Here is a 26,932-nt window from a genome sequence, read left to right as displayed (position 1 = left end):
TAAGAGTGAACATGTTTTTAATATCTTAAACATCTGTGCAACATTATTCAAAATGTTACATCACTGCATGACCTGTAATGTTTCACAATATTTACAAAAAAATGCTGCTTACATCAAACCATTAAAATAAAAAAAAGTCCAAACAATCTGAAAATAATGGACTCTGACACACTATTCCTAACCCACATTAATGCAGAAAGGAAAGAAATAAACAAGAGCAACCAAGTGCACACGGTACTTCACGCAGGTCTATTCTTTTTGTAAAGTATATATTAGTGAGAAAATATATACTTAATTACAAGCCGAAGAGAAAGAAAATACTGACAGGAGAGGAAAAAAAACACTGGAGAAATAAAAGATGACACTCACACCTCAACGCAGAATCACAGGCGAAAAATGTTTCCTATGTTTGACCACGGAGAACGTGGCAGAACATGGGTTCCTGACATTGCACACAAAACGATAACAAAATAAAACATAAAATCAGGAGCAGAATGAACTTTACCGAAAGAGTTCATGTGTTTGGAAGAGGAGGGGGGGGGGATCTGAATCGGGCTGTAGTGAGTGACCATACGAATAATAAAGTAAAATACAAACTAACTTCTTCAAGCAAAAAAAAAATTAAACCACTGGAAAAATTAGTGAAATTAGCTTTTCTTGTAGTGCTTAATGTTTTATTACCTGGATACAGATACATTGTTTTGTAGTGTATCAATAAACAGGTTCTTAAAAAAAACAACCTAAAAATGATTAGTATTTTTTTAAATGGGGATTTTTCCAGCACAAAAAAATATGTTTCCACTGACGAAACAGAAAAAAAAACAAAAAAAAAAAAAAAAACTTTTGGGTTAAATAAAAGAAAAATCAAAGAGCAAAACCAAAAACTCCCAATTTAGTTGACATTTTAATCATCCTAAGAGTCATAATCACTATTTTAAGCTGAATTTATAACAGAGTTAGAATTTATAAATATCAAATCTCTGAATCACATCATCTTGTCTTTGTAAATCCTGTTTGCTGTGATGTTTATCAAAACGACGCCTGAGTTAAACCTTTAAATTTCACCAGTAGACGTTAAAATGTGACGCCGTTTTCGAGCAGACTGAAATCTAAAACTGCGTTTAGAAATCCTGCCTGAAACTGAGAACGCAGCTCATTTTTGCAGCAACGTTTGCCTAGTTTGTCCAGATTGAACGTTCATGATTCCCGTTTGCTGAGCTCTTCACAAACATGAGTTTTTAGTGCTTATAACTCCTGTTTATAGAAATGTCTATAAAACCTTTAAAGATCACCAGCAGGTATTAATAAGTCCTGCTAGAAACAGTGTTTTTAAACTGCTGTTTAACAGCCTTTATAAGTTAAATTGGTTGAAATTGGGACATCAGGTTGGAGGGAAGAGTCAGAAACGGCAACTGTGATGGTTTAATCGGATGAGAATTCAATATTTGTTTTAAAAAGAGACGATTTCCGTGATTCGCGCTGGAACTGCTTTGGTCAGAAGAAACATCTCAAGTTGTGTGGAGTGTCTATAAAACTACAGAGCAGAGAGACGTTTGAATAGAAAAGGAAAGCAAGCAGATGACAGGAAAGCAAGCAGAGCACTAACGGTTGCAGAAGATGCTGTTGATCCATCGCTTGGTTTATTGCACTTGATCATTCGGTAGCGATTTCAGGTTATTGATCAGGAGGAGCAGCGGTTTGATGCAGCGTTTCCGATACTGTCAGTACTGTAGTGTTAAAACTGCATTTAATACCTCCATGTCTGCATTTCTAAGAGGTTAATATTCATAAATAACATGGTTTTTATACCAAAACACCCCATGACACAACGTGTAACAAAACGAGGAATCTGAGCGCCAAACTTCTTAAATAAAAACGGGACACATGATCTGTTGTTCACCTGTTAAAAAACAAACAGAACAGAAAAAAAACAAACATACATATACACATATAAGGCTTTAGTTCTCGACTCTTGGTAGTATTATTGCCATCTAGCATATTTGTAAAGCTTAAAATAAATATGGAGTACTGTACATAAATAATTTACATCGACAAGCAACAAAAAAACAGAAACAAAAAGGCCTCTAAATAAGAAAAACGCTTCCGTCAAGTTAGTGTTTCCTTTCATGATCTAAACTCTGAGGTTGGTTAGTCCACCTAAAGCTATAGTTGTGGCAAAGCAAACTAAAATACTGTACAGACAAGCATGAGAACAATCGAATCAGAGACGACGGCTGAAATCTCAAAGGAAAAATCCACCCAAACTCGTGAAACTGGAGCCGTTTGAGAGAAATGAAGCTTCACCGTCGCCTCCAGGTGGATTATTCCTTCTGAAATGCGCCTCGCCGGATTCGTAAACATGACGCTTTTCCTGTCCTGGATGAAGCTGGTGGAGGAAAATAAACACGGAACACTTTCTGCTGGTAAAGTTCATTCTGTTTTGTTTCTAAGCGAACACTCGGCCGATCCTGGACTGAAGAAACGAAGGGAAACAGCGCGACGTAGAAAAGCTTTCGGCTGCCATCTTATTCGTCCTACGCATGCGGCCTGAGGCAGCCGCACGTCTGAATAGAAACCAAGACATTGGTACACTTCTACTGCTTTGTTTTTGTACAATAAAAGATAAAATGTGCATTAGGTACGCTTGTACATGACATTGTACAATATTTACATACAATTCTTAATAGCAGGAAATTTCAGGATTATCTATATACATATTGAAAATGTATCAGAAATATTTGGACTGTCTATTTTTCTTAAATATGTAAGGTAATGCTTGTAGCTTTTTTTTTTTTGTTTATTTTACTATCTTATACTAGAAAAAAATAGTTAATTCAGTGAACTGTAGACAAATTGCAACTGTTTTTAATGTTTTTTTGTTGTATTTTTCTTATTTTTCTCTCTACAGTTAAAACTGTATTGGTGATTGGAGTTTCCAGCACCTTCTGTGGTCAGTCAAAGTCACGTTGGAACAAGGTTTGTACCACTGAAAGTCCATGTGTAGCACCTGTTGAAGAGCTCAGACCGCCCCGTCCAGGACGTTCTTGGGCCGGACACATTCAATGTTATCTGGATATTTTCCTCCTCTTGGGTTTGGGGAGCATCAGCTGACGGTCCCTGGATGGGAGCTGGAGACGGAGGGGATGTTGTCAGAGACGCATTTCATACAAGAGACAGCATCTCTGTCATAAAACGTCTGGATCGTGGTGGACGGACTGCAGGTTTCTGGACAATTAGTCTTCAAAAAGCCTGATACTGATTTTTTTCGTGTGGAAAGTCACTAAGTTCTCAAATAATGCAGTGACTATTGTTGACGGTGACCTGTTGGGTCGCGCTCTTTCACAGCAGCACAAAAAGGGAAGAACATAAAATGAATTTGCTTCATTAAAATGTGCCAATTTCGAAAAAACTCACGTTTTTCGATAAGATTTTTCTGCAAAACACGAGTCGTGATCAACAGCCAGATGTCACTGCTGCCGGAAAAAATAAAGCCGACAGCAGGAAGTGATTGGAGGATGCAGGTCTGTCACAATAACACATTTTGTTAATGATAAATTGTCCCAGACGTTATTGTGATAAACAATAATATTGTTGTTTTCAGACTGTTTTCCAAGTAAAATACTGGTAATAATAATGCAAGAACACATTCTCAGAGATATACAAGCTTCAAATTCTGATGAGCATTTAACACAAACTGGGAGGCATTTTAAATATCCAAACTAAATAAAGAAAACAGAAACAACAAATTAAATTAATTATAAAGCCTCTGTCAACAAAATGTTCCTTAAAGAAGGCTAGTTGAGACCAAAGCACCAGACTGAGGAGTTTTATCAGTTTTTGGTTATTTGCATAAAATAATTGCTTGTTTTAATTTTGCAGTTGATTTATTGTGACAGGCCTGTGAGGATGAAGACACGGCGTGTTTTTTAACGACTTATCGAGTGAACGATTCATTTGTCATTTTAATTGTGCTTTTTGTTTAATAGAAACACTGCAATTGTAAAAAAATTAATTTTTTTTTAACTTCAGTGAAATATTGGCAAAGTTTTGTAATGGAAACGCAGCCAGTGAACGTCTTTAGATGAGAGCATGATGGGAGATGTTTGTTCCTTCATGCAGTCAGGTTGTAGCTAATTTAACAAGGTTCAGGCTGGAGGGCAAAGATTTTTCCCTCAATAAAGGAAATTATCATTTCAAAACTGTTACATTGTTATTTTTTAACACTTAATTGATGATCTGAAACACGTACGTGTGTAAAAACTGCAGAAATCTGTCTAGGATACTCACTGTGCCTGACATTTTGTCGAGCTCGCTCATGGCCTCATGGAGAGCAACTTGCAGGGGGTTGTTCAGTTTGGGTCTGCAGGAAAACGGTTTATTTCATCATTACCATAGAAACCAACAACACTCAACGTTCGCTGCAATGACTGAGGAGCTTCTTACTTCAGGCCTCTCTTGGCGGCTCGGTCAAGTGCCTCCAAGTCGTGGGTTAGTGTTTTTAGCTTCTCCGGCTCCACCTGCAGGGTCAAAGGTCAAACTTTAGGTCAGAAAAGGACTGCAATTAATAACTGTATTAGTAATCAATTATTCTGACTAGATTTGATTTTTTATTTAAGCCTTTTTATATAATATTAGAAATACATTGAAATATACGTTTTTAAATGAGAAAATATGCAACAACATGTGAAAAGCTCAGCCCTTTCTGCTTGATTTATCAGTTCAATATTGATTTTCTATTAATTGATTAATGATTGAGCAAAAGATGCTTAATATCAGATTTTATTGAACCGACTGAAGCTAACATTTCTGGGCAAAACATTAACTAATGTATTTTTTTATCTTAAATGCAAAGTGTATGTAGTTTTTGAATATGTTCTTTCAGCAAATGGACTTTTTCTGAGTCCAATCTACTCCAAAGGTTAATCATTTACTAATTTAGTTGATGTTTATTTCAATAATCGATTTATCCTCGTTAATCGTTTCAGTAAACACGTGCAGGAAGTTGTGGACGCGGCGCCTCACCTTGGCCTGCTCTCGCAGCTGCATTGCGGCGCAGTGCACCTGTTCGTCACCGGCCAGCTTGGCAGGCCAGGGGGGGAAGCCCTTCAGCTGGCCCCAGACCAGCTCCCCCATGTTGAAGGTTCTGGAGCGGTAGTGGAGCAGCTCGGACGAGGGCGAGTCGGGCTGCCGCAGGTCCTCCTCGCTGCTCAGGCTCTTGGTGTCCGAGGGGCTGGGCGCCATGCCGTTGAAGTGGCCGTTGTAGTGGCTGTAGTCTTTGGGCGTGGCCAGGGGCCCCTCCAGGCTGGTGGAGGAGCCCGGCGACTGGTCGTCCCCCGTCAGCTCCTGCCGCGGGGGGCCCAGGACTTCCCCGTAAGCCCTGGCGTTGAAGTGAGGCGTGGCGCCGTTGATGTGGGCGCACCGCTCCACCGTCTGTTCCAGACGCTCCTTGTAGTTGGCGGGCGTCCGGTTGCAGTTGTTGAACCGGTCGAAGAAGGTTTTGTCGTGGGGAACGGCCAGGCCATGGTCGCTGGAGCCCTCGGCAGGGCAGGGCGGCGCCGGGGCCAGGCTGGCAGGCCTCTCCATCAGAGGACTACTTCTCACTTGGGTGGAGCACTCCAGGAACTCCTCCCCTCCCCAGGTGTTGTTGCTCTGCGCCTCAAAGCCTCCGCCGTGTGGCGCCTCTCCGTCCCACTGCCCCCTCGGCGTTCCCCGGCCAGGGGAGCGGAAGTAGTCGTTGGGTTCTGGACCGTCCGGCGTGCTCTTCCCAGCATCCAAGTTCTTCTGTCCGCGCCCTGGCCTGGCCTGCCGCGGCCGGTCTCCGTCCTGGTGCCCGTGCAGGACGGCGCTGACCGCCTGGGGGAGGTTGACGGGTTCCCCCATGTTGGCAGTGAAGGCACTCATGGCACTGAGGGCGGGCACCGGGCTGGCCTGCGTGGTCCCGCTCACCGTGGTGGTGATGGTGACGTGCATGCCCTTACTGGCGGCGTCCACCACCGCTCTGTAGATGGCGTCCACCACCTCCGGCCCGCCACCGGCGCCCCGCTCAGAGCCTGCCGGGAGCCCCTCGCTTTGCTGCTCCTCCGCAAACTGAGGGTGGGGCAACATTCCCTGCTGAGGAGACACAAAAACAACATGATCAGAGATGCACCGATACAATATCAATATCTGTATTGGATATGGCCCAGATGAGAATTTGCCTGATCCATAAAGTCAGATCTATTGAGTCTAATTCTATGATTTGTGCCTTTCTAATTTCACTTTCTGAACCATTTGAAAGAAGGTTTGTTGCAGTTTATTTTTTACTTATTGTTTTTGTTTGTTTCTTTATTATTTATGTTCCATTGGCTGTTCTGCTCCTAACTGCATAGATTAAAGTTGTTTTTACATGTTTGGCCAAGCTTGTGAAGCTATTGGTGTATTTAAGTTTGCTGTACTGGTGCAGAATTATCACATTAATTTGTAATTCAGTACATTTCTGTCTGTGTTTTTTTTAAAAAGAAAAGTTTTTAGTCAAATCAGATTTCTGTATCGCCTCAGTATCAGTCGATATTAAGCCTCAGATATCTTTATCGAAAGTGAAAAATTATCGACTGAGTTAATCTAACGTTGATTGACTTAATTGATTTCCTTTAAAACTCGAGTTCTCTCTTGTATCAAGTGGGCTAAATTTTTCACAATATTTTGAATTTAAAAACTAATTCAAATACTAATCTTCCAGGATTAGAGAAATATTCACCCAAATGAACTTGAAACTTAAAAAGCTTATCAAGTGTTTATATTTCTAAACAGAACCACATTTGGACTCTGTTTTGACTGTTTTCTGGGATCCCTCCGCCATCTTTAATTCTCTAGAGGTTCTGCTTAAGAATGACCAGCAGTGCCCTCTGATGGATGGAGGCCAAACTACAATACTAAAACAAGTTTGAAGTGGACGTTATTATTAAATCATATGGAAGAAGTTTTAATCTAACAAACCAGTAGCTGTAAAAACAATAACAGAACCAAAGTCTACCTGGTAGTTCGGATAAAGGCAGGCCATGGAGCCGCCGTTGCTGCTGCCATCTTTGTAGTGTTGGTTCTCAGAGAAGTGCTGCTGCCCCTGGTAGGCTGGGTGAGAGGAAACCGCCTGTGGCATTCGCTGGTGGACCTGCTGTTGGTACATCTGAGCTCCACCAGCGTTCACATGAGGCTGCATGGTGCCCATGCCAATGCCTGAAAAACCAGAGGGGATACGATTCATCAACAGACCCCAATGCTGAAACTTCAACTCTTCCAAACAAGCCAAATTTGATCAGTCAGTTATTAACTTCACCATTTGAACTGTTCTAATGGTGAACATTTTTGATCAAGTCGATTGAAGAGTCTTTAATTTTAATTAAAAGTCACATAATTGGCAAAATAAGCAACATTTTCAATTCAAAACCCTTTTTGATGCTAAATTATTGGATAAATAGACAAATGAGCTGAACAACACGTATTGATTGTTTTTAATCTGTTATTTAGGCTAATCAACCGTCAGATTGGTGCAAAGTGCTATTAAACATATCCAGCGTTCCCGAGTTTCAGGAATCCCTGACAATTTATAGTTTTGTTTTTCTTTAAATATGGATTGTGGACACTGATACCTCTGCTGCTGCATCGTGTTTAGCATTGAGATGCTACTTTAGGCTTAAGAAGCTTTGCTGATAGGCTAACTCCTTTACCACAGCTCGAACACAACACAAGTCTTTATCGAATTCATTGAAATTAATGCGTTAAGTCCCGGCCCTACATTTAATCTAGCCGAGCCTGAAGTGGCACTCTTGGATTTTTGCTTGATTCGACGTTGGGGTAAACGAGCTGGGACGTAAACTGTTGGAAAGCTTTACAGTAGCTTTAATGTTTTAGTGAATAATCTCGCTGTGAAGTAACAGAAATGTTGCTTCTCTAAGCTCATTGTTGTTGTGTTTCAGTTCTTGCTAGTCGCTCCAGTTTTTCGCGATTAAGCGTTTTCATCCAAAAACAGATCCCCGCATTTTATAAGTTGTGCTAACTCCCACCTGCAGGTGGCAGTGTTTGTTATTTCTACAAAACTGCTGTTACTCAATATCGCAAGCAACAAAAACCAAATTATTTAAGTTCTGTTTGTGTGTTTAATCTGTCTGCTTGTTATTTTTTCTCCTCTTTTATACGTAGATTTTGGAAGAGGTCTAATGAGGGAAAAAGTCTATTATTTTAATCGGAAAACAATAAATAAATCACAAAAATGCTGTCTGAGCTTTAATTTAAAGGTTTAATAATCCAAGTACTACAACATGAAACCTAGCTGAGTGTGTTTTAAATATATTCTGTTTGGCTAAATGATAAAGCTAATTAAATTGGTTTCCCTTCCACTGCACTTTAGTTTTAGTCACTTTATCGCTCTACTCTAATCTGGTGCTTCCACCAGGAAGAAAATCAATGCTTCTGAGTCGAGACTCACAAAAGGGAAAAGTTGCACATCAACAATCTGTTGCAGCCCAAACCAACAGATGGACAAGCTGCCAGATGAACAGTACAGCCAGACTTGTTAGCGAAAGCATCCAAGGACGGCGCATGGACAAAGTACACGGAGGCCACAGATGTATCAATGAATAAAGGGAGAAGTGCGCAGACAAAGCCGAGGCAGATACAGAATCTCGAAGGCCCGACGTGTTTCTGTGGGTGTGAACATGGACGAGCGGCGACTGGAGCAGCTGGTGCGATGCTGCGCCGCTGAAGGGCAGCTGTGTGTGCTCTCTTTTCTTCCTCGCCGCCCCCCCTTCCTCTTCTCTCCAACTCGGCTGACCCCCTCCCCCGTCCTCCCCACATCATCCGCTACTGCTATGATATAGTGACGGCTGTTGCTGGGGGACGCTGCCATGGAAACCGAGTGATGATTGGTGGTGCTGTCCGCAGCCAGGAAGCTCGTTGGGGGTGGTGGTGGGTTAAGGGGGTCGGGTGGAGCGGTTTTAGACTGCAGGGGGATGGGGGCGGCGGTCAACTGGATACAGGGGGTCCGGGGGAGTTTACAATGAACTTTTGAGTATTTGTTAATGGCGGCAGAGTGAGTGGCAGTGGGTGGGGGGGGGGGGGGAGTTCAATCGCAGCAGCTGTATAGAAACAGATGGTTCAAGGCTACATCTCAGACGCCACCGTCTAGCTCAGTCTCTACGACACTTAAAGGCTTTTAAATGCCGAAGAATGGGAAACTCTGCCAAACATGACATCTGCCACAAAGTGGAAATATTAATCCAGGGTTTAAGCCTAGAATAAACACAAAACCTGCAGTCCATGCTCAGACTAGCTAATGGGGCCCATTGTAAAGCTGTATCAGCGCCTAATGTTGGTCTGAAAAAGTAACATTTTCTGCTAGGAATGGAGCGCGACATTGATATCTGATATTAATGTTGTTGTTAAAACCGATATTTCTGATTTTAAAATTTTTTTAAAGTAACTAACCCTAACTTCTAACCCTACTTATCTGAGCATTTCTGTAAATGAAAGAAGTCGGACAAGTGCTGGAAATCTTCAACGTACAGAGTGAACAGGAATGGTGAGAGTACAGTCCCCTGTGGTGCTCCTGTGCTAATTAAGTCACAATTAATCAACAAAATATGCAGCGTTTTGAATTCATAAGCCCTTTTTTCTGCTAAATTCTTAAATAGACACAAACTCTACAACAAAGATATTGTTTTTAATCTGTTATTTTTTTTTAGATTATTTTACCATGAGATTGGTGCAAATTGCTATTATACCCACTCAGCTTTCCAATGTTGATCTTTCACAGAACTTAGAAAAAACCCTGTAGAAATGTGGAGTGTGCAAGCTAAAACTTGAAAACGGTCGGTCACACCTTGGCATGTCAAGATAAATTTTGTAGGGCAATAAATAGTTCCAGAAATTATTGCAATAAATGCTAATGTCATTTGGTGACCATTTATGAACGAATGTAGCAGTAATAATAATGCAAGTATACCCACTCAAATGAAAAACATAAAATTTACAGAATAAAACAAACAAAACATCCAAAACAACATTAATTAAAATAGATTATGAAGTCTATGTAATCAACTTAGACAGGGAAAACAGGCAAAAGGGGCAGGGAAACTGAAATTGGGGCAGAGGTTTCAGGGTTTTTAAAAACTGCTGACTTTGCTTCTGTGATGACCAATTAACTTCAACCTCACACATCTGTTTCAGCAGCTACACTGAGAGGACGTCGAAAATTAAAAAAATCCCCAGTGATGAAAAACATCACGCTCCACCAACAAGCCTGAATTTCAATGAATTCACGTGTCAGAAAAACAGAATAGCTGGTGATAAGAGCGGGTGGCCTGGAGCAGACCTCGGTCATATTTCTATGATAAAACACAAAAACGCAAATCGAATACATAAAATGATTCCGGTTCGACTGCAGGGAGGGAAACAGAAACAAGATCTGAAAAATACAGTCACACTGCAAATCATCCATGTGCATACAAATAAACAGAAGCACACACTCTGTAATGCACAAGCAGACCTACACAATCAGACACACCGGCCTAAACTGTCATCAAAGGCTTCACTCTGGCCTCTATTCAGGGTCTATCGTTACTATAGTGACCAGCTTTCTGGGAGAAGCTCTTTACAGCTCCCTATCTGGGTTGTTTCCTTTAAAGCGTGATGCAGATCCCATTTCTATCTTTGCACGCCATTCACTGACGTTAGAATACAAATAAAACAGAGAGAAACACTGGCTGACTGACAATTAGTGGGCAGCTAAAGATGAGGGGCCCACTAGTTAGCTTTGACACGCTGAAGGAGTCGGATCATCTTGACTCTGGGCCTATCACCCAAATCCTTTGGTCTTACTTCACTCATAACCATAGAAACCAAGGCTTCATCAAGCCAGAGACTTATCAGAAGAAAAGAGGAGAGGGACTGGCAGCAAAGAGGGTGTTCGACATTTACAAGACATTCAAGGAATTTTCGGGGTTAAAATTGACTGCATCACATGTCCTGTTCAATTTACACATAAGTTAGTTAGTGCACAAGATAAGTCATTAAAAATCAAGGTGGCGGTGGATATAAACGGCTACAGAAGAAACTCATACTCATAAAGCAGGAAGTGGACTATGGCGCAGGGCATTCTGGGTAAAAATAACCAAAACAAACGTGCGTGTCTAGCACTAGCGGGAGAAATGGCTCATGATCTTTTACTGAAGACAAATAACTGATAAAATCTAACACCACTTTACATTTTGTGAAAAAGGAAGTTGTGCTCAGTGTTTCAGTTCTTGGTGCAGCGCCCCCACAGGCGAGGAGGTGAACAGGTTTTCCAATAAGTTGGTTTGTTTCAGAGGATCACACCAGCTGAGAATATATAACAAATACGGCAGGTTGGACCCCAATTGAACCGAGTCTACCGGACTACGAGGTATGAAAACACCCGTAGAGTCTTGCTGAAAAGTTAATTTGTCAGCAATTCGACCCAATAAATATCATCCACTGTTTCAACATCACATCCAACCTGATTGTAATTTAGACAGCTGCGTCACAGTCGTGCAAAGTCTCACCTGCATCAGAGACCGTCTGGTTGCAGCCTCCATCGCCCCCTGCGTGCAGCACGATGTTCGTCCTCCTCATACTGTGGAGCTGTGAGGGGTGCGGACCCGGATGGGACAGCGGTGGTGGGTTAGTGTTGGGGCGTACCAGCGGCATGCCGTCCGGTCCGATCGGTCCACCGCCTGGCCCCATGGGACCGCAGGTGTTCATGGACTGAGTCTGCATCTGGGCCATCATGTCAGGGTACTGGCCTGGACGGGGGACCAGGTGGCCCCCTGAGGGGTCCAGGTTCTGGCAGTGCTGGATGGGATCTCCTGGAGGTCGCAACCTCTGCTGGACCAGGAGGTTCTGCTGCATGCCCGCACTGTCGTTGTAGTGAAGCGGCGCCGCTCCGTGTGAGCCGGAGCTGAGCCCAGGGCGGTGGCTGTTCCCCGCCATGTTGTGGGAACTGTGGCAGCTCATGGACTGCAGCAGCTGAGCCATGGAGGCGTTGGGGTGCAGGTTCCCCATCCGGCCCACTTTACGCAGCTGCTCTGTAGCGCTGGGCCCCTGCATGTGGGGTCCCCCCATGCCCTGCTTGTTGAGCATGTTGAAGACCATGTTGTTGCCACCGTCGTGGTTCCCAGCGCTGCCGGACGACTGCTTACGTTTCCGTGCAGGATCCCTCTGCTGGGCCATGAGTTTGTCTCGCAGCGCCGCCCGGCCACTCTGACCTTCTGGAGTGTTTAGCAGCATGGTGGAGTTTGGCGGGAGCATGGGATTTAAAGTGCTGTGTCCCTCCATGTTTCGAGGGCCGACACCCCCACCATTACCTCCGCCGGCCGCCCCCATTGCCGGCATGCCAACCGCACCGCCAGCAGCCATGCCGGGAGTGCTGTTGCCAGCAGGGCCGAGTTTGTTTTGATTTGCTAGCTGTGCTTTGGCTGCGGCTGAGAGGAGGCTGCTGGCTGGGAAGGAAGCGGCGTTCTGTTGGTTCAGGATCTGGTTGAGGGGCATCCCAAGGAGACCAGGGTGGCCCTTCTGGGAAGCGCTGGAAGTTGCCAGAGAGGACGAAGAGGATGAAGAGGTGGGGGAGTACATGGAGTTGCTGTGCTGATGGGTGCCGACTGGGTTTCCCATTCCAGGCAGCAGCTGGGAGTCTTTATACTGGTGGAGTGGGTCGGTTTTGTTGGTGGATGGGCTTGAGGGCATGGCTGGCCGGGGAGACCCCATTGCAGACCTGGGAGAACGAGGAGGAACCTTCATGGTGGCACACGGGGCCTGGTGACCCGAGGGCATTGCAAAGCTCCCGTGTTCGGAGGAAGTGGAGGAGGAACGCGAGCGATGAGGCGAGGCCTCGATTCTCCCCAGAACCGGTCCAACCATGTGAACAGGGGAAGTGACAGGGGAGGGGGACATGGAGGAGGAAGGACCGCTCTGTTGAGTCCTTTGCACATTGCCACCATGGCCCACAGGTCCAGGCTTCACTGTGGGTAAAGGTAAGTTGCTTGGCAGGGGAACGATGGCAGGAGGGGGGATGTTTACATTCATCATTTGTACCTGAGAGTGGATGTTGGGCTGGAAGTTGGGCGGGTTGGGGGCATGGGTTGGGGGTTGGCTAACTGGCTTGCTAGGGATGGGATCCAGAATGCCTAAGGGGTCTTTTTCAGAGGTCAACTGCCTTTTCTGAAGAGCGCAGGGTGGTGGTATGGATGGCGGGGGAGGTACAGGATGCAGAGGGGGCTGAGATTTATGATGAAATGCTGCACGAGGCAGATCCATGCCGGGTGGGAAGTTCCCCCGGGGCATGTTCATGTTCATGACAGGGCTTTTGGCAGTGGCCGTAGGGGAGAGGGGCGTGCTAGTCCTTCCTGTCATGGCGCAGGATGGCTGGCCTGCAGGAGAGCCATGAAGCATTACTCTGGGTGGGGAAAGAGGAGTCCTAGGGTTCCCATGGATGGATGCTGAACCGGGACTACCGGCTCCTGGAAAGCCACAAGGATTGGTCCTCTGAAACCCCTCAGGGCTGCCCAGAGTGTCTGTGTTGGGAGACTGAGAGCCATCTCCATACAGTTTAGCACTGGAGGAAGATGGGCTCAACATGCCTCCATACCCCACCCGATATGGAGATTTAGTTCCAGGGTCCCCGCTCTGTAGCCTCTGTGCCCGGGGGTATCCAGAGTAAAACTCAGGCTGCGGGGCTCCACCCGCCTCCTGAGGTGGAAACAACCTCTGCTGCTGCTGTCCGGCCGCCATTATCATTTTGAACGGGTTCTTGCACTCAGGACCAACAGCATTGGGCAACCCATCATGGGCTTTAGTCCTTATTGCTCGTTGAGTTGTAGAATGCACAGCAACTGCAGATGATGTACCTAAAATGGGAAACAAATCATTGCCAAGTTATTCAAAACCAAATCATCAGGAAAAAATGTCTACTTCTTTCACATGCCAGTAAAACTACCAGACAGGCATTGCAATTACTCTGTAAATGGTTTTCTAGTGATGTACAAGCACAATGAACAGCAGAAGCTGGGCAGTTTGATATAGTCCAATATTTTAGAACGTTATTTAATTAAAAAAAATCAGCAAATAGGTGAATCAATACTGACCACATATAGAGTTTAGTTCATATTAGCCAATATGCCAGCAACATCAATATTTAGCACATTTAAAATGCTAATATTAACATGATAGCTAATAATAGCAAACATGAAATTGTGGAGATGCTAATTCAAACATTAGCATCCATGCTAATATGCTAAGAGTAGCATTTTAGAAAACATTGACCTTTTTGAAAGTGGGTCAGGACTTGTTTCAACTCTGAATGAAGTTTTGAAGTGAAATATTTATCCTTCACAGATCCCAAGGTGTCTTTAGGATGCGGAAGTTTGTTTCATAATTTAAAATATTTCCTACCAAATACAAAATTTATAAATAGCAGAAGTCAAAGTTATTTGAATGGTTCAAATAGCAATGGGCTGCAGTAGTTCCAGGCCAATAAACAAGCTGAAAAGCTTCAGCAGCTGGGCGATGTCAACTAGAAGCATGCCATAAAGCAATTACAATTCAAGCCAGATTGCTACCCTTGCTTGTATAATACACCAAGGTTGTAAGGACTGTATTTCCATGTCCATGTACCTCCTCCTGGGCTAGTCAGTGCCAGAGGCGGGTGTGTCTCCATGCTCTTGTGCAGTGTGGCCACAGCCAGGAGCTTCCTCTTGTGAATGCAGAGTTTGGTCACGTCTTCGTCTGCTTTCACATCCTCCGCCGTCCTCTGTTTGACAGCCGCCCCTGGGTCGAAGTTGAACACCTGACAACAAACAGACGTGTGATCTTATTATGCATCTTGAAAGCCTTGTTTTTATTCAGAACATCTGTCTAATATCGGAGCAAAACCCATAAATAAATCACTGATAGCCAACCTTCTTCAAGTACACTGGACTAATATCCTGCATCATGCGATATAAAAATCAATCTGAAGGCCCTTTACAGGAACAGATGGTCATTTGCTGGACAACCAGTGGTTCTGTGTTCAGCTCATAAAGAGGGGAAAAGAGTGTTGCAGCTGTGCAAAGTTCTCCAACAGCTGGAGTGGACCAACATGGCAGAGCTGGCATCAATGCTAGCTATTGAAAAACACAAGAGGGCGACTAATGAGGCAAGAATTAAAGAAGAACCAACACTGTCCTCCAACTGAGGGAGAATGACAGACTGGAGGGTGTAGGAATTACTCCGCTGTAGGGAAACAGAGAGGCCTTGAAGTCATAATCTGTTTAAAAACTAGACTGAAGACAAACTCACAAATGGGAAAGTGGATCGTTTGTCTGCTACAAACAAACCGACTGACCAGCAATACATCCATCCATCTAGATGTCCACTCCTTTGTCAATCACACAGGGAGGAAACGGTTATAACATTTTCAATGGATGGATTTAGGTAGGATATTTCTTACCTTGAGCTCTTTAAAAAAGAAAAAAAGTTTTGTAATTTTATTTTCTAATGTTCATGGCCTAAACAAAAAATAAAAATTTGGATAAACATATATAATTTTTTCATCTTTCGTAAACATAGAAAATACTTAAACGAAAACTTCAGTTTGTACGACTGCACAGAAACTCAATCGGGTCAAAGTGAGGTGACTGATTTGAATTTATATAATGAATCCCAACTATGTTTGCAACATAAAATGGGAGTTCAAAAGCAAAAGAAACCATTAAGAGTGTCCAATCTTCCCAGATTCAGCAGCTTTTCACAAATTTGTCCTTTCCACAAGTCATAAATATTGAAAATATTCCATCCAAAGATTAATTTAAGACTGAAAAACAACCACTGCAGCAAGTTTAGGTCTGATTTACTGGGTTCATTCACTTTATGGCAGAACAAACAGGACAGAAAGATTCAAAAAGGAGGTAGGACACAAGGTTGTAAAGTAAGGACACAGAGGACAAACAAAGGACAAGGAAAGAAAGAAAAACAGATCTTGGACGGAATGAAGGATAGATGGAACACAATAGGAAAGAAGAAAAAAAGAGGGAAGGAAAAAGAAAAAAGTAAGGAAAGGAAAGACAACAAAAGACAGGAGTAAGAACACAAAGGAGCGGGACGAACAAGAAAGGAAAGGATGGAAAAGATAAGAAACTGTAGGAAATAAGGAAAGAAGGAGTGATGGCATAAGGAAAGAACGGAAGAAAAACAAGACAATGCGAAGCAAAGTTGAACACAGAGGAGGAAAGACAAGGAGAAGGGAAAGAAGAAATAATGGCACAAAAATATAGAAGGAAGAAAGGAAGGAAGGAGATGAGAAAATGAAGTTTGCAGAACAAGGAAGGAAGGATGGGAAAATGGATAACAGACAGAAAAGGACAGGAAAAAAGAGTGGTAGGATTGGAGGAAAAAAGGAAAGGAGAAAAGAAAGAGTGAGGAAGCAAGGAGAGAAGGAAGAAAGAAGGAATGACAAAGACTCAATCTGGAAAAAATGAACTAAAATTCCATGTTTCTCTCTGAGGGACGTCACATGAACCGGAGCAGCAGCATTACCTTGTGGAGGATGAGCGGGCACTCCAGGCCACATTTACAGGTTCCATCTGTGAGCAGGTAGGTCTTCACCTGCTCCAGGCTGGACAGCAGCGAGCCGCTGGGACTGGAAGACAGCAACCGGAGGGGGAGGGGTTAAACTCAACGCTCATGGTAATGGTAGAATAATAATTCACTTTTAAAAAGGGATAAACTGAACAGCTTCGTCCGAACATTATAGAAGACTTGACTGGTCAGAAAGATGAGCTTCATTCTCTGATCCAGGTTATGATTGTAAACGAGGTTTCTGCAGTTTTCACCAACGCAAATTTAAGACTTTTTTTAAACCATTATGGATGTAATTTAAGACATTATCTTGACAGCAATGTACAAAAGAAAATTGCATATTTTATACTGTAGTAGTGCCAACCTTTTTTGCACAAAATGCAGGTAACATTGTATGGATTTGCAAAAGAAGGGAGCCAGTAGCGAAGAAGGAATGTCGTCCAGCCAACTGGAAAGCTAGCTAGTTAGCAAGGGTTTATTAGCAGTTAGTTAGCATTCGCACTGACAGGAACAGAAATGTAACATCATTGGTGCATTGATCTGAGACGGCTTTGAAATATAGGATAAAAGGAGTTTTCTTCATGAATGGTTGGTTTCTCCTAGACATTTAGCATTTATGCAAACATCTAGGTTGCAGTTTTTCTGTATCAATAAGTCGCTCAGCGTCCGATAAGGACAATATGTTGGGGAGATTTCAGACACACTGCAGCGTCAGAGGGGACTTGCGTGACTCAACGCAGGGAGCAGCAGGATCTAAACGTCGCCGTGTTTGTGTCGGTTTCCTGCAGAGCCGATCAATCATAGCAGCTCTGACCGTGTGTGGACAGTAAACACACCTGCTGGGGGCTTTCTGATTCACACCACCAACCCTCAAGCCTCCTGTTTACATTCTTTCTATTAAAGCCGTCTCCTTTAAGCAACAGCGCTCATCAAGACTGTAAGATACTTCACTCAGGACGTACTAGTTTCTGATGCTCAAGAATTTGAAAGATGCAAATGATAGAAATTATAGTTTTATTTCAAATGCAGGATCTTTTGCAGATCAAGAGACAATAATAACTTAGAAATGAGTTAGGACTAATCCTTATATTAACACTTCTCAAAAATCAAAAGTCGTCTGGATTCTGTAATTGACACAATCTCACGATCTTCAGCATAAATACCAAAGTTCATAAAGACTCTACGGTCAGTATCTCTGCAGCAATAAGACTTTAATTATGGATCCTGGTAAAAACACAAACTAACCTTCATAAATAGATGATAAACCAATGTTTGGAATGATGACTGGATGATGAATGGCTGACTGCATGGATGGATGAATGGATGGATAGATGACAAATGGATGACATCATTGGTTGGATGAGCGAAAGACCAATGGTTGGATGGTTGGTTGGATGAGTTAAAGACCATTAGTTGGATGGATATACTGTAAACCAATGCTTGAATCCATTCATCCAACCATTGATACACCAATGGGTGGGTGGATGGATGGATGGTTGAATGCCAGACCAATAGATGGATGAAGGGTTGGAAGAAAGATAGACGAATGGTTGGGTAGATGATAGACGAATGGTTGGATGGTTGGCTGGTTGGATGCTGTGTTTCTAAAGAACTGCATTTGGTTTAGCTCTGGGACTTCTTTGGTGGAGTTCAACTTTGAACCCTGAAGCTGATCTGAGTGACCAGACTGGTCTTCCATCAGGAAACAGGACACCAACAGCATGTAAGTCACGCCACCTTTCTGGACATGTTCTTACCTCACATACACGACGCCTCCGCCGTGCTCCGCCTTGCGCTGCCAGCCAATGGGGACCTGGACAGGGACGGCCTGCCTCTCATCTCCCGCCTCACAGTCCTTTCCGCCATTCATTGCTCCACTGGTTTTACGCTCGACGCCTCAGAGGTGTACGTATCAGACATGAACCAGCGTCATGTTCCGTCTTCCGAAGCCGTGGTGGAGGGGTCGGTGTTGGGAGGGTGGAAGAGAAGGGTTGCTGCCTGGATGTGGGGGTCGGGGGGCGGCTCTCTGGCGGAGCTAATGGGGTGGTGGGAGGGTAGGGTGAGGCGGGCTCACAGCTGACCCTACCCTCTGAGCTGCATTCTGGCTACAGCACTGAACGGCGTGACCACATCCATTACTGTATCCTGTCATTCGGAGCCATCCGATTGGCTAGAAGGGAGGGGGCGGGGATCGGGACTGCCGAGTTCTTCCAAAGAAAAGTCCTCTATTTTTCACTTCTCAACACTTGTCCATTTCCCAGGAAAAACACCATCAGAGATCTTTTCAGGATTTTGGTTCCCAATCACAGTTGGGTAGTGGTTTCCCCATGACTCCTGAGAGGAGGAGAAGACGGACAGTTAGAGTCAAAACCTAAAAACAATCCAGTTCCTCATCAATCTGAGGTCACTGTGAAAACAAAACAGTAAAACCAAATTAGCTTTGAACAGTTCACAACGTTCTACAAACAGCAGACAGATATTTTGATGTTAAATCACACTGTTACCATTTAAAAAGTGGGGTTAATCAGATTAATCGTGACTAATTGTTCACTGAAGTAAGTGCCAACTATTTTAGCTTTAGCTATTGATCAGTTAATAAAAAAAAAATGGTAAGTGGCCTTTATTAAGTCTGAATACTCCAGTTAAAAATATTAAATATTAATATTAAAAATATTATTAAATTAGTTGACAATTTCAATAAACATATAATCTGATTAATTGTTTCAATGATAAACTGAAATTGCCAATTTATCATACTCAATGTCACAATAACCGATTACTAAAATAATGGTTAGATACAACATGGGCATAAGAAACGTAATCAACTTGCGCCAATTCAGTATTATTTTTCTTTGGGGTTCATAACTGGGTAATTAGACAAAGAACTGTGGATTTGCTGAGATATATGAAATCGCTTTCACATGCAAGTATCACCAATCTCCTACAATTAAGGAAATCGTTGCTGATAAATCGGCTGATATAATCATATATTGCCCATACGCCATCTTGGACATTTTCTAAAGGAAAACACAGAGCGTGAACCGATAAGCGGAATGGTTAAGCAAGTAATTGAACTATTGAGAACCAATTCTGTACAAGAACCGGTTCTCGATTCCCCTTCCTAGTCACCGATCAGAGCGACTGATTGGTGCATCTAAGACCTTCAATTAATCACACGTTTTCGCCGCTCGCCAAGCGGAGCTGCAAGCAGAGTCTCCTCTCAGCTGGTGGTGCTGCTGACTCATAACAGGCCTTTAGCTGCTGAAACAAACCCAGAGATGTTCCCACAGAGGCGGGGAGGTGAGCACAGGGAAAGGGGCAGCTGTTTATCAGGCAGAGTGCTGCAGCAATCATCTCAGGAGACGGCTGTGGAATCGTATAAGTGAAACGGCCACATCATTAAAATCTAATTTCCCAGAGCTCCATGTTTGGCAAAGACGGACGTAACAAAAAGCACATCATTTCTATTGAGAAGAAATTACCTCTCCAACAAGAGCCTAGTGCAGCGCGAGGATGTCTGACAAATGTTTTGGTTATCGGCTTTTTTTTATTGGGTTGCATCAGAAAAGAAAAGGAAGAGAACGGATGTAAACCGAAGACATTTTGATTAGAAATTACACAAAGCGTCTCGGCAGGTGTTATCTTTACCTCAGGCAAAGCAGCTCTCTGCTAACTCTGCTTCCATGCAAACGGGAGAAACTCCAGTTATGTCTAAACCTGCAACATGTCAGATTAAAACACTGTGAGGCTTTTAGCAGGACCTGAACATTCACACAACTTCCCAGAGCAGATTTTAAAACACAAAGATGGAAGTTCACTGGGAGTTTACAGCAGAGAGCGAGGAGGATTTAACCTGAAGGAAGGAAAGGAGGAGGAGGTAGGGCACAAGGAAGGAAGGGAGGAGGGAAAAACGAAAGAATGGACAGGAGGAGACAGAAAAAAGAAGGAAGGTAAGACACAAGTAGGGGAGGAAGGAAGGGAGGTAATAGGGAGGGAAAGAACAAAGGAAGAATGGGATAGGAAGGAAGGAAAGGAACAAGGATGGAATAACAGAAGGAAGGAAATAAAGAATAAAATAAGAGTGAAAAAGGAAGGAATGAAGGAAAGAAATTAGAAATAAAAGCAAAGATGAATAAGACAATACAGAATAAAAGAAAATGAAAAAGAAAACCTGATAAGAGTGAGAAAGAAGAAAGGAAGGATAGAAGGAAATAAAGAATAAAATAATGGTGAAAAGGGAAGGAAGGAAAGAACAAAGACGAAAGCAACGAGGAAGGAAAATTAGGTATAAAGGAGTGAAAATGAACAAAGGGAGAAAATAATGAATAAAATAAGGTTGAAAAGAGAAGGAACAAATGAAAAGAGTAATAAAGAAGGAAGGAAGGAAATTAGGAAAGAATAAAAGAAGAGTGAAGACAAAAGGGCAGATTTAAGGAAATTGGGAATAAAATAATAGGAAAAGGAATAAAGTCTGGAACACTGATAATCTGGGAAGTGAAACAGGAAGTGACTCCCTCGCTGTGGCCGGTTTTACCTGCGCTGTCCCCAGCAGAGAGTGACTCAGGACTAAACCAGCCAGACAGCAGCAGAGGTTCACACATAATGGAGCTTTTTTTCCCCAGATTGTGACATCTGAAGCTTTTCTAACAGCTTCCTGTGATGCAGGTGGGGAAGCTGCTCCTGTTTTCACCGAGCGTTAACGCTCTGAAACCGCAGCCCGGCTGAAGCTACCTGATGCACACAACATGGACGCAGAGGCAATGAAGGTAGCACTTGAGACAAGAAGTGTGATTCATCTGCTGCTGGGGGCTCTAAAGGCTGCATCAGTGATTTATAATGGAGAGACGTCAGATTTTAAGCTCTGTGATATTACCCACAGGAGGAAGACAGAGCAAACAACCAAAATGCATCACGGTGAAAAACAGGACAAACAACTGTTTGCATCAAAATGGCCTCGCAGGCAGCAAAACACTGCTAAGAATATCAAAATGAGACGTCAGAGCAAAGCCACCTCTACCAGACCGATGAGCAGCAACGGCTCCCTCATCGATGCTGTTGACTTTCCGTCCTGGCACTGTGTTCCCAATCAACTGATTATCAGCCAATTATAAGGTTTCTGCTAGGCTTGAAAAGGATTCTCATGATCTACGGACAAATGGAGACATTAATGTGGCAAATGTCTTAAATTTTAGATATCAAATCCATGAGTAGCTGGAGTTAGTTCTATTCCAACCAGGAGTTCTTAACCATTTGTAGTTATTTAATGAAGAAGCGTACAAATGCACATCATTCATCACGGTGGAACTGGACTAGTTCAGGGTTTCCCCCAAGATATAAGCCTGGCGGGCCACCAGGCTTTACTTGTGCCGCTACAAGTAAAGTCTTTTTAAAATGTTTGCATTTTTTAAGATTTTATAGTTGACGTTCAGGTATTAATCTTCCAATCTTTTTACAAGACATAATTATCAAGTGATATTTTCCAAATTTCCTGTCAACGTTACACATTTTTTAACTCAAAAGCACGGCGGACCGCTGGATGAATGACACCCAAGCACCAGGCTTAGCCAGTTTTGTTGTAGTTTAAACATTTCTGCATAAAAATGGCCACAAACTTCTGACCAATCGATTCTAAATCTTTACAAATAAAAACCACGATTCTTACTCAAACTGATTTTTCTTTCTCCTCAAACTCTACTTTCCAGATTTGTCAGTTCCCAACATTCATTTTAAGATGTAAAATACTGAAGAAAAAAGTTCTGCTGTGGCTTTTCTTCGCTCCATCTTTTTGGTTTTAAGAGACAGAGATGGAGCGAAGGAGAAACTTGGTGCTAATTTAAGTAATTAGTGGAGGCTGAGACCAAAGTGAAACCATGCATATATTTCAGAAGCTGAAGAAATCAGTTAAGATGAGATTTAACATACATACTTACTTAACACATCTTTTAAAATCATTTGATCCCATCAGTTAATAACAAGGAAAACAAACAAGGTGATGTTACTAAATATGAAAGCGATCCTAAAAAGAAATCATAAAAATGTCCTTTTTACTCTATGAGCTGCTCCTCTATTCAGAAGGCAAACTGTCATTTGTCTAAAGCTAGGCTATTGAGGACCAAAAACAACAAGACTGTCTGAAAAATAAACGTTTCAGGTCAGAAATCAGATCAAATAAGAGAGAAGCTCGGCTAAATATGGCAGAGTAACTGGATCTGTGGTCCATTAAGGGCAGCAATTTATGGAAATGTAGAAATAAAATCAGACAGAGAGACTGATCTGACAGGATTTGGGATGTCTGAGCAATCAGGGATGCTTTAAAGCATCGCTGTGTTTATGTCTAATTAATTAATTAGAATAAAGAAGTTTTAAATCACAGGAAGTCTAAACTTTATGGCAAACTGTCCCACCTTTCAGCTGCCAATAGTGCTACAAACAGGTCAGAGTAAAACAAACGGATGGATTAAAATGCACCAGACTGAGGGAAACCGATCAATGTACGGTTATTTTAATTCAATAATAAAAGAAAAAAGAAATAGTGATGTTGGATGTTTTGTTTATCGATATAAATCTTGATTTTGACGATTTAAGTGAGACTCTCATAAGTGAACATCTAAAACAGTTTTGTGGACAGTAGATGTGTAGATACAGATGGATGCTTTTTATCTTTTAGAGTGACATTTTACTGTTATAGACTTTTTTGTCTATATCAGTATTGTTCATTTATTATTCCATTTTCATCTTAATTTCAGAGTAACTTTTATTCACTTAGCATAATTTCTGTTTCCCTTAGCAAGGGACACGCATATCTTTCCTGACGCCTTTAAAAAAACATATTTTTGTTTCGAAGGAAAACATTTTAAACGGTTGCCGTTTTAAAATGCATCAAAATGTTTTTATTCCTATTTAAAGGAATATTACAAGTTAATTAACCAACATTAGAACGGCTGTGAAGACAGAAGGCACAAAGATCTCCTGTTCAATGATTCTAACATAAATTAAGGGACATATTGGCACAAAATTGCATTTTCTAAGATGCTGTGGCTTTTTGCTTTTCAACCAATATAGAAGATTTTGTATTATTGAAAAGTTATTTTATTTCTCTTTCATATTAAAGTATGTAAAGTTGCGTAGTGACCTTTATTCAGACAAGAAGTCAAATTTGCTACACAAAATGATAGATTTTCACCGTTAAAACAGAACGTAATGTTTACAAATATTTCTTTTCAATATTTAACCTTAAAATTACCAATTGTATTTTAAAATGATGTGTTTTTGCAGAGCAACCGTCTATTTTTAGCACTTTCTATAAAGACAACCACTTTTGTTTAGCATCTTCATTTTTACGTACTTTAAATAAATTACTCCAGAATTTAGAAGAAACTTTAAGATTCTGCAACTACACACATGATATCAGTATCATCTGGAAGGAATTTGAATTTCTCCATCAGATGACACCATTTGTTTTATGCTGAATACACAGTAAATTAATCCAAAGCTTCACAGAGAGAAAATACCTTTATCTTAAGCAGGTCTTCTCCTGTCAGTGAGTCTGTGGCTGCAGATTTTTACTCCCATTAAGCTGCAACATCCTTTAAATACAGATTTAACTTGCTACATCAAGGTGAAGTTCTGGGAATTTCTGATGATTTATGCATATCCAGAATATATTTTTTTAAAAACATGCTGACTTAACGTCAGGCTAACGGTGCTTTATTTACATCAAAATGTACAGAATTTCAAAAATCATCACAGTTTTTGGTTCAAATACAGAAGAGATTCTTAAATGAGCCAATGCAAAGAAATTGGAAATCGGTAGAAATAAATCAACTCCTTGTTGTTGTCTTAAGAGAATAATCTTATTTATTTTATATTAAGAATTAAATGGGATTTAAGAAACAACTGAACGGAAAATAAAACGTCAATACGCTTGAATTCAAAAGAAGCTAATATCTACAGTCTTCCTTATCTCCGCTGCAAGGTTCAGCCAATCAGGGCCAAGGAAAATAAATGGTGCTCCTGGATTGGTTGCTTTCCAATGACCAGCCAATCACGTCAAGCAGCATTGCACCTATATTTCCTAATCTGCGTTTTCTATTGAATATTTTAGAAACGCATTACGTAAAAATCCACAAATAGACTGATATTACGCAAATAATTTGGAGTAACGCTCATAAATATACGAATCCACTATTACCAACACATTAACAGATAACTAACCACTCTATTTCTCTTCTATTGTTCTTTATTTTAATCCTCCGAACCCTGAAATATCAAACAAATAGAAATCATTTCAAATTCTACTTCTTTTATAGTTTAAAATGCATTCAAAATAATGCATGTTTTAAGGGTTAAAACAGCTGCAATTTCACTAAAATCCATAAATCACAAAATCTGTTTGAACTCATTCTTTAATGAATTTTCTCCTTTTGGTTACAACATTTTACAAGTTTTAATGCTAATTAAACAACATGTGAATTTGTGGAATCGTGGAAACCAAAGATTTGGGATCATTTAAAGATTTCTTAAAATTCTCCAACATTAAATTATTTATTTTCACACATATTTTCTTTTCAAAAAAAGACCAACAAATCTTGTAGGAATACCAATTACCCTTTTCATGTTAATTAGAGGGTAATTATATGATTTTTCCAGGTTCCATATGGAGATCCTCAAGACCTTATATATATAATAACCGAAATGTGTAGATTATATCCAGCATTTATGATCATTTATCCAACCCACGCTGGCTCAGTGACACATTAAATTAAAGGCAACCCTGACAGCTTTAACAGTTGGCTAAATGACAGCAGTTCCCCCTAAAATCTGGACCTGACAGACGGTTGGACATCATCAAAACAAGCCTAAAGGTGAGATAATTAGCCTGTTGACTTGGGCTGAACAGCGGAAACCTGCTTTACGGCGCTGCTGTAGCGGCTGTTCGGCCTCGCTGAACCCGGTTCGGTGTCAGAGAGGCGGACTGGGACCAGTCAGAGGGCTCTCTGATGCTCTGGAGCCAACACTGAGCTAGCCGTTAGCCTGCTAGCTTGTTGTAAGGAAAATGCACTAGACGGAGAGCCCAGCTCAAGCTAACAACCGTTGGCTTTTTAATCTGCGAACCGGAACCGGGCTCGGGCACGTCCAGCACCCGCAGCCCGGGTTCCGATTTACAAATTATCGAGGTGGAAATATTTTAGCAAGGCCCCAGTTAGGTTTCGAGCCAAATGGGGGCAAGGAGAGGCCAGGGCCAGGCCGAGTTAGCACGACTAGCTTAGCCTGCTGGCTAACAGCCGTGCTAACCCGTTGCGTTTGCAGATGAAGAGAGAGACGCTTTTCAGGCTCTGTAACGCTCCTGTCTGCGGCAAAGCAGGCCGAAAACCGACCATTCTTACCCGGACACCCCGGCGAGTGCATCCCTCCGCTGAAAGAGTGACAGAAAGTAGCGAGGAGGCGCTTCAGATGAGGAGAAAAATAAGAATAAGAAGCCTACCCATTAGTTCTCTGCTGCTGCTGCTGCTCCTACACTGGAATACTGGAGATGATGGAGAGCCGCGCTGCGCATGCGCCGGCACGGGCTGCCAGCAGATGGGAGAGAGGTGATGCACGTTTTACTCCGGAGCGCTGCATGGCATGCATGAGATGTGCGGGGTGAAAGCTGCAAAGTTAGGGATAAAACAGCTGGAGGAGTGTCTGGGATGAGTCACAGACATGAAACCCGTAAAAATACAAAATCCACAGCGTGTCATTCCACTCAGGAAGATCTAAATATAGGCATAGCTCAAAATTAACAGAGAAAACAATAGCAACCTTTGCAAGACAAAAGTAAAAAAGCACAGATATCATGTATGAATATGAAAAGTTACACAAGTCACCACTTTCAAAATGGAGAAATTAAAATTTTAGAACATGAACATGCAAATTAAAGATCAATTTAGAGCATTTAAACCACAAAGACAAAATTACTGTTTTATTTTTTAAGACAGATTATTTCAAATAATAACTGAACCTTTCATAATCATTGATATTTGACAACAAAATTCAAAAATACAAAAACATTTCATTGAATAAAACATTTTGTAAACATTACTAAATATAAAAGCAGAGAAGATGCAAAGACGTTACACAACAATACTATTTGGCAAACATTTGCATTTAAGCGGCCATCATAGAATTAAATATAAAAAATGGTGGGAAAACAACAAAATCTTTTGAAAAAATAGAAAAAACACAAAAGCAAAACTGGTAAATCATTATTTTAAGATAATGATGATGCAAAAAATTATTTAAACATTAATAAATCATGAAGATTTGACAACTAAATCCAAATGTAATAATT

At 41.9% G+C, this 26,932-nt stretch overlaps 1 protein-coding gene across 1 annotated transcript; it reads right to left on the bottom strand.

The window, feature by feature from the left end:
* On the bottom strand, positions 1-26,462 carry mbd5 (methyl-CpG binding domain protein 5). Its single transcript, XM_014970663.2, has 10 exons — positions 26,087-26,462; positions 18,360-18,936; positions 16,561-16,663; positions 14,662-14,833; positions 11,556-13,895; positions 7,013-7,212; positions 5,023-6,111; positions 4,444-4,517; positions 4,288-4,360; positions 1-3,128 (listed from the first exon to the last, which is right to left on the bottom strand). The coding sequence occupies exons 2-10, from the start codon at positions 18,470-18,472 to the stop codon at positions 3,066-3,068; spliced, it is 4,227 nt and encodes a 1,408-aa protein (XP_014826149.2). The 5' UTR covers positions 18,473-18,936; positions 26,087-26,462; the 3' UTR covers positions 1-3,065.
* Positions 26,463-26,932: the final 470 nt, after the last annotated feature.

This window comes from Poecilia mexicana, unplaced genomic scaffold (assembly GCF_051168715.1).
Source record: "Poecilia mexicana isolate PSO_F unplaced genomic scaffold, ASM5116871v1 scaffold_2, whole genome shotgun sequence".
Taxonomy (NCBI): domain Eukaryota; kingdom Metazoa; phylum Chordata; class Actinopteri; order Cyprinodontiformes; family Poeciliidae; genus Poecilia; species Poecilia mexicana.
This window is presented reverse-complemented; position numbering and strand designations above follow the sequence as displayed.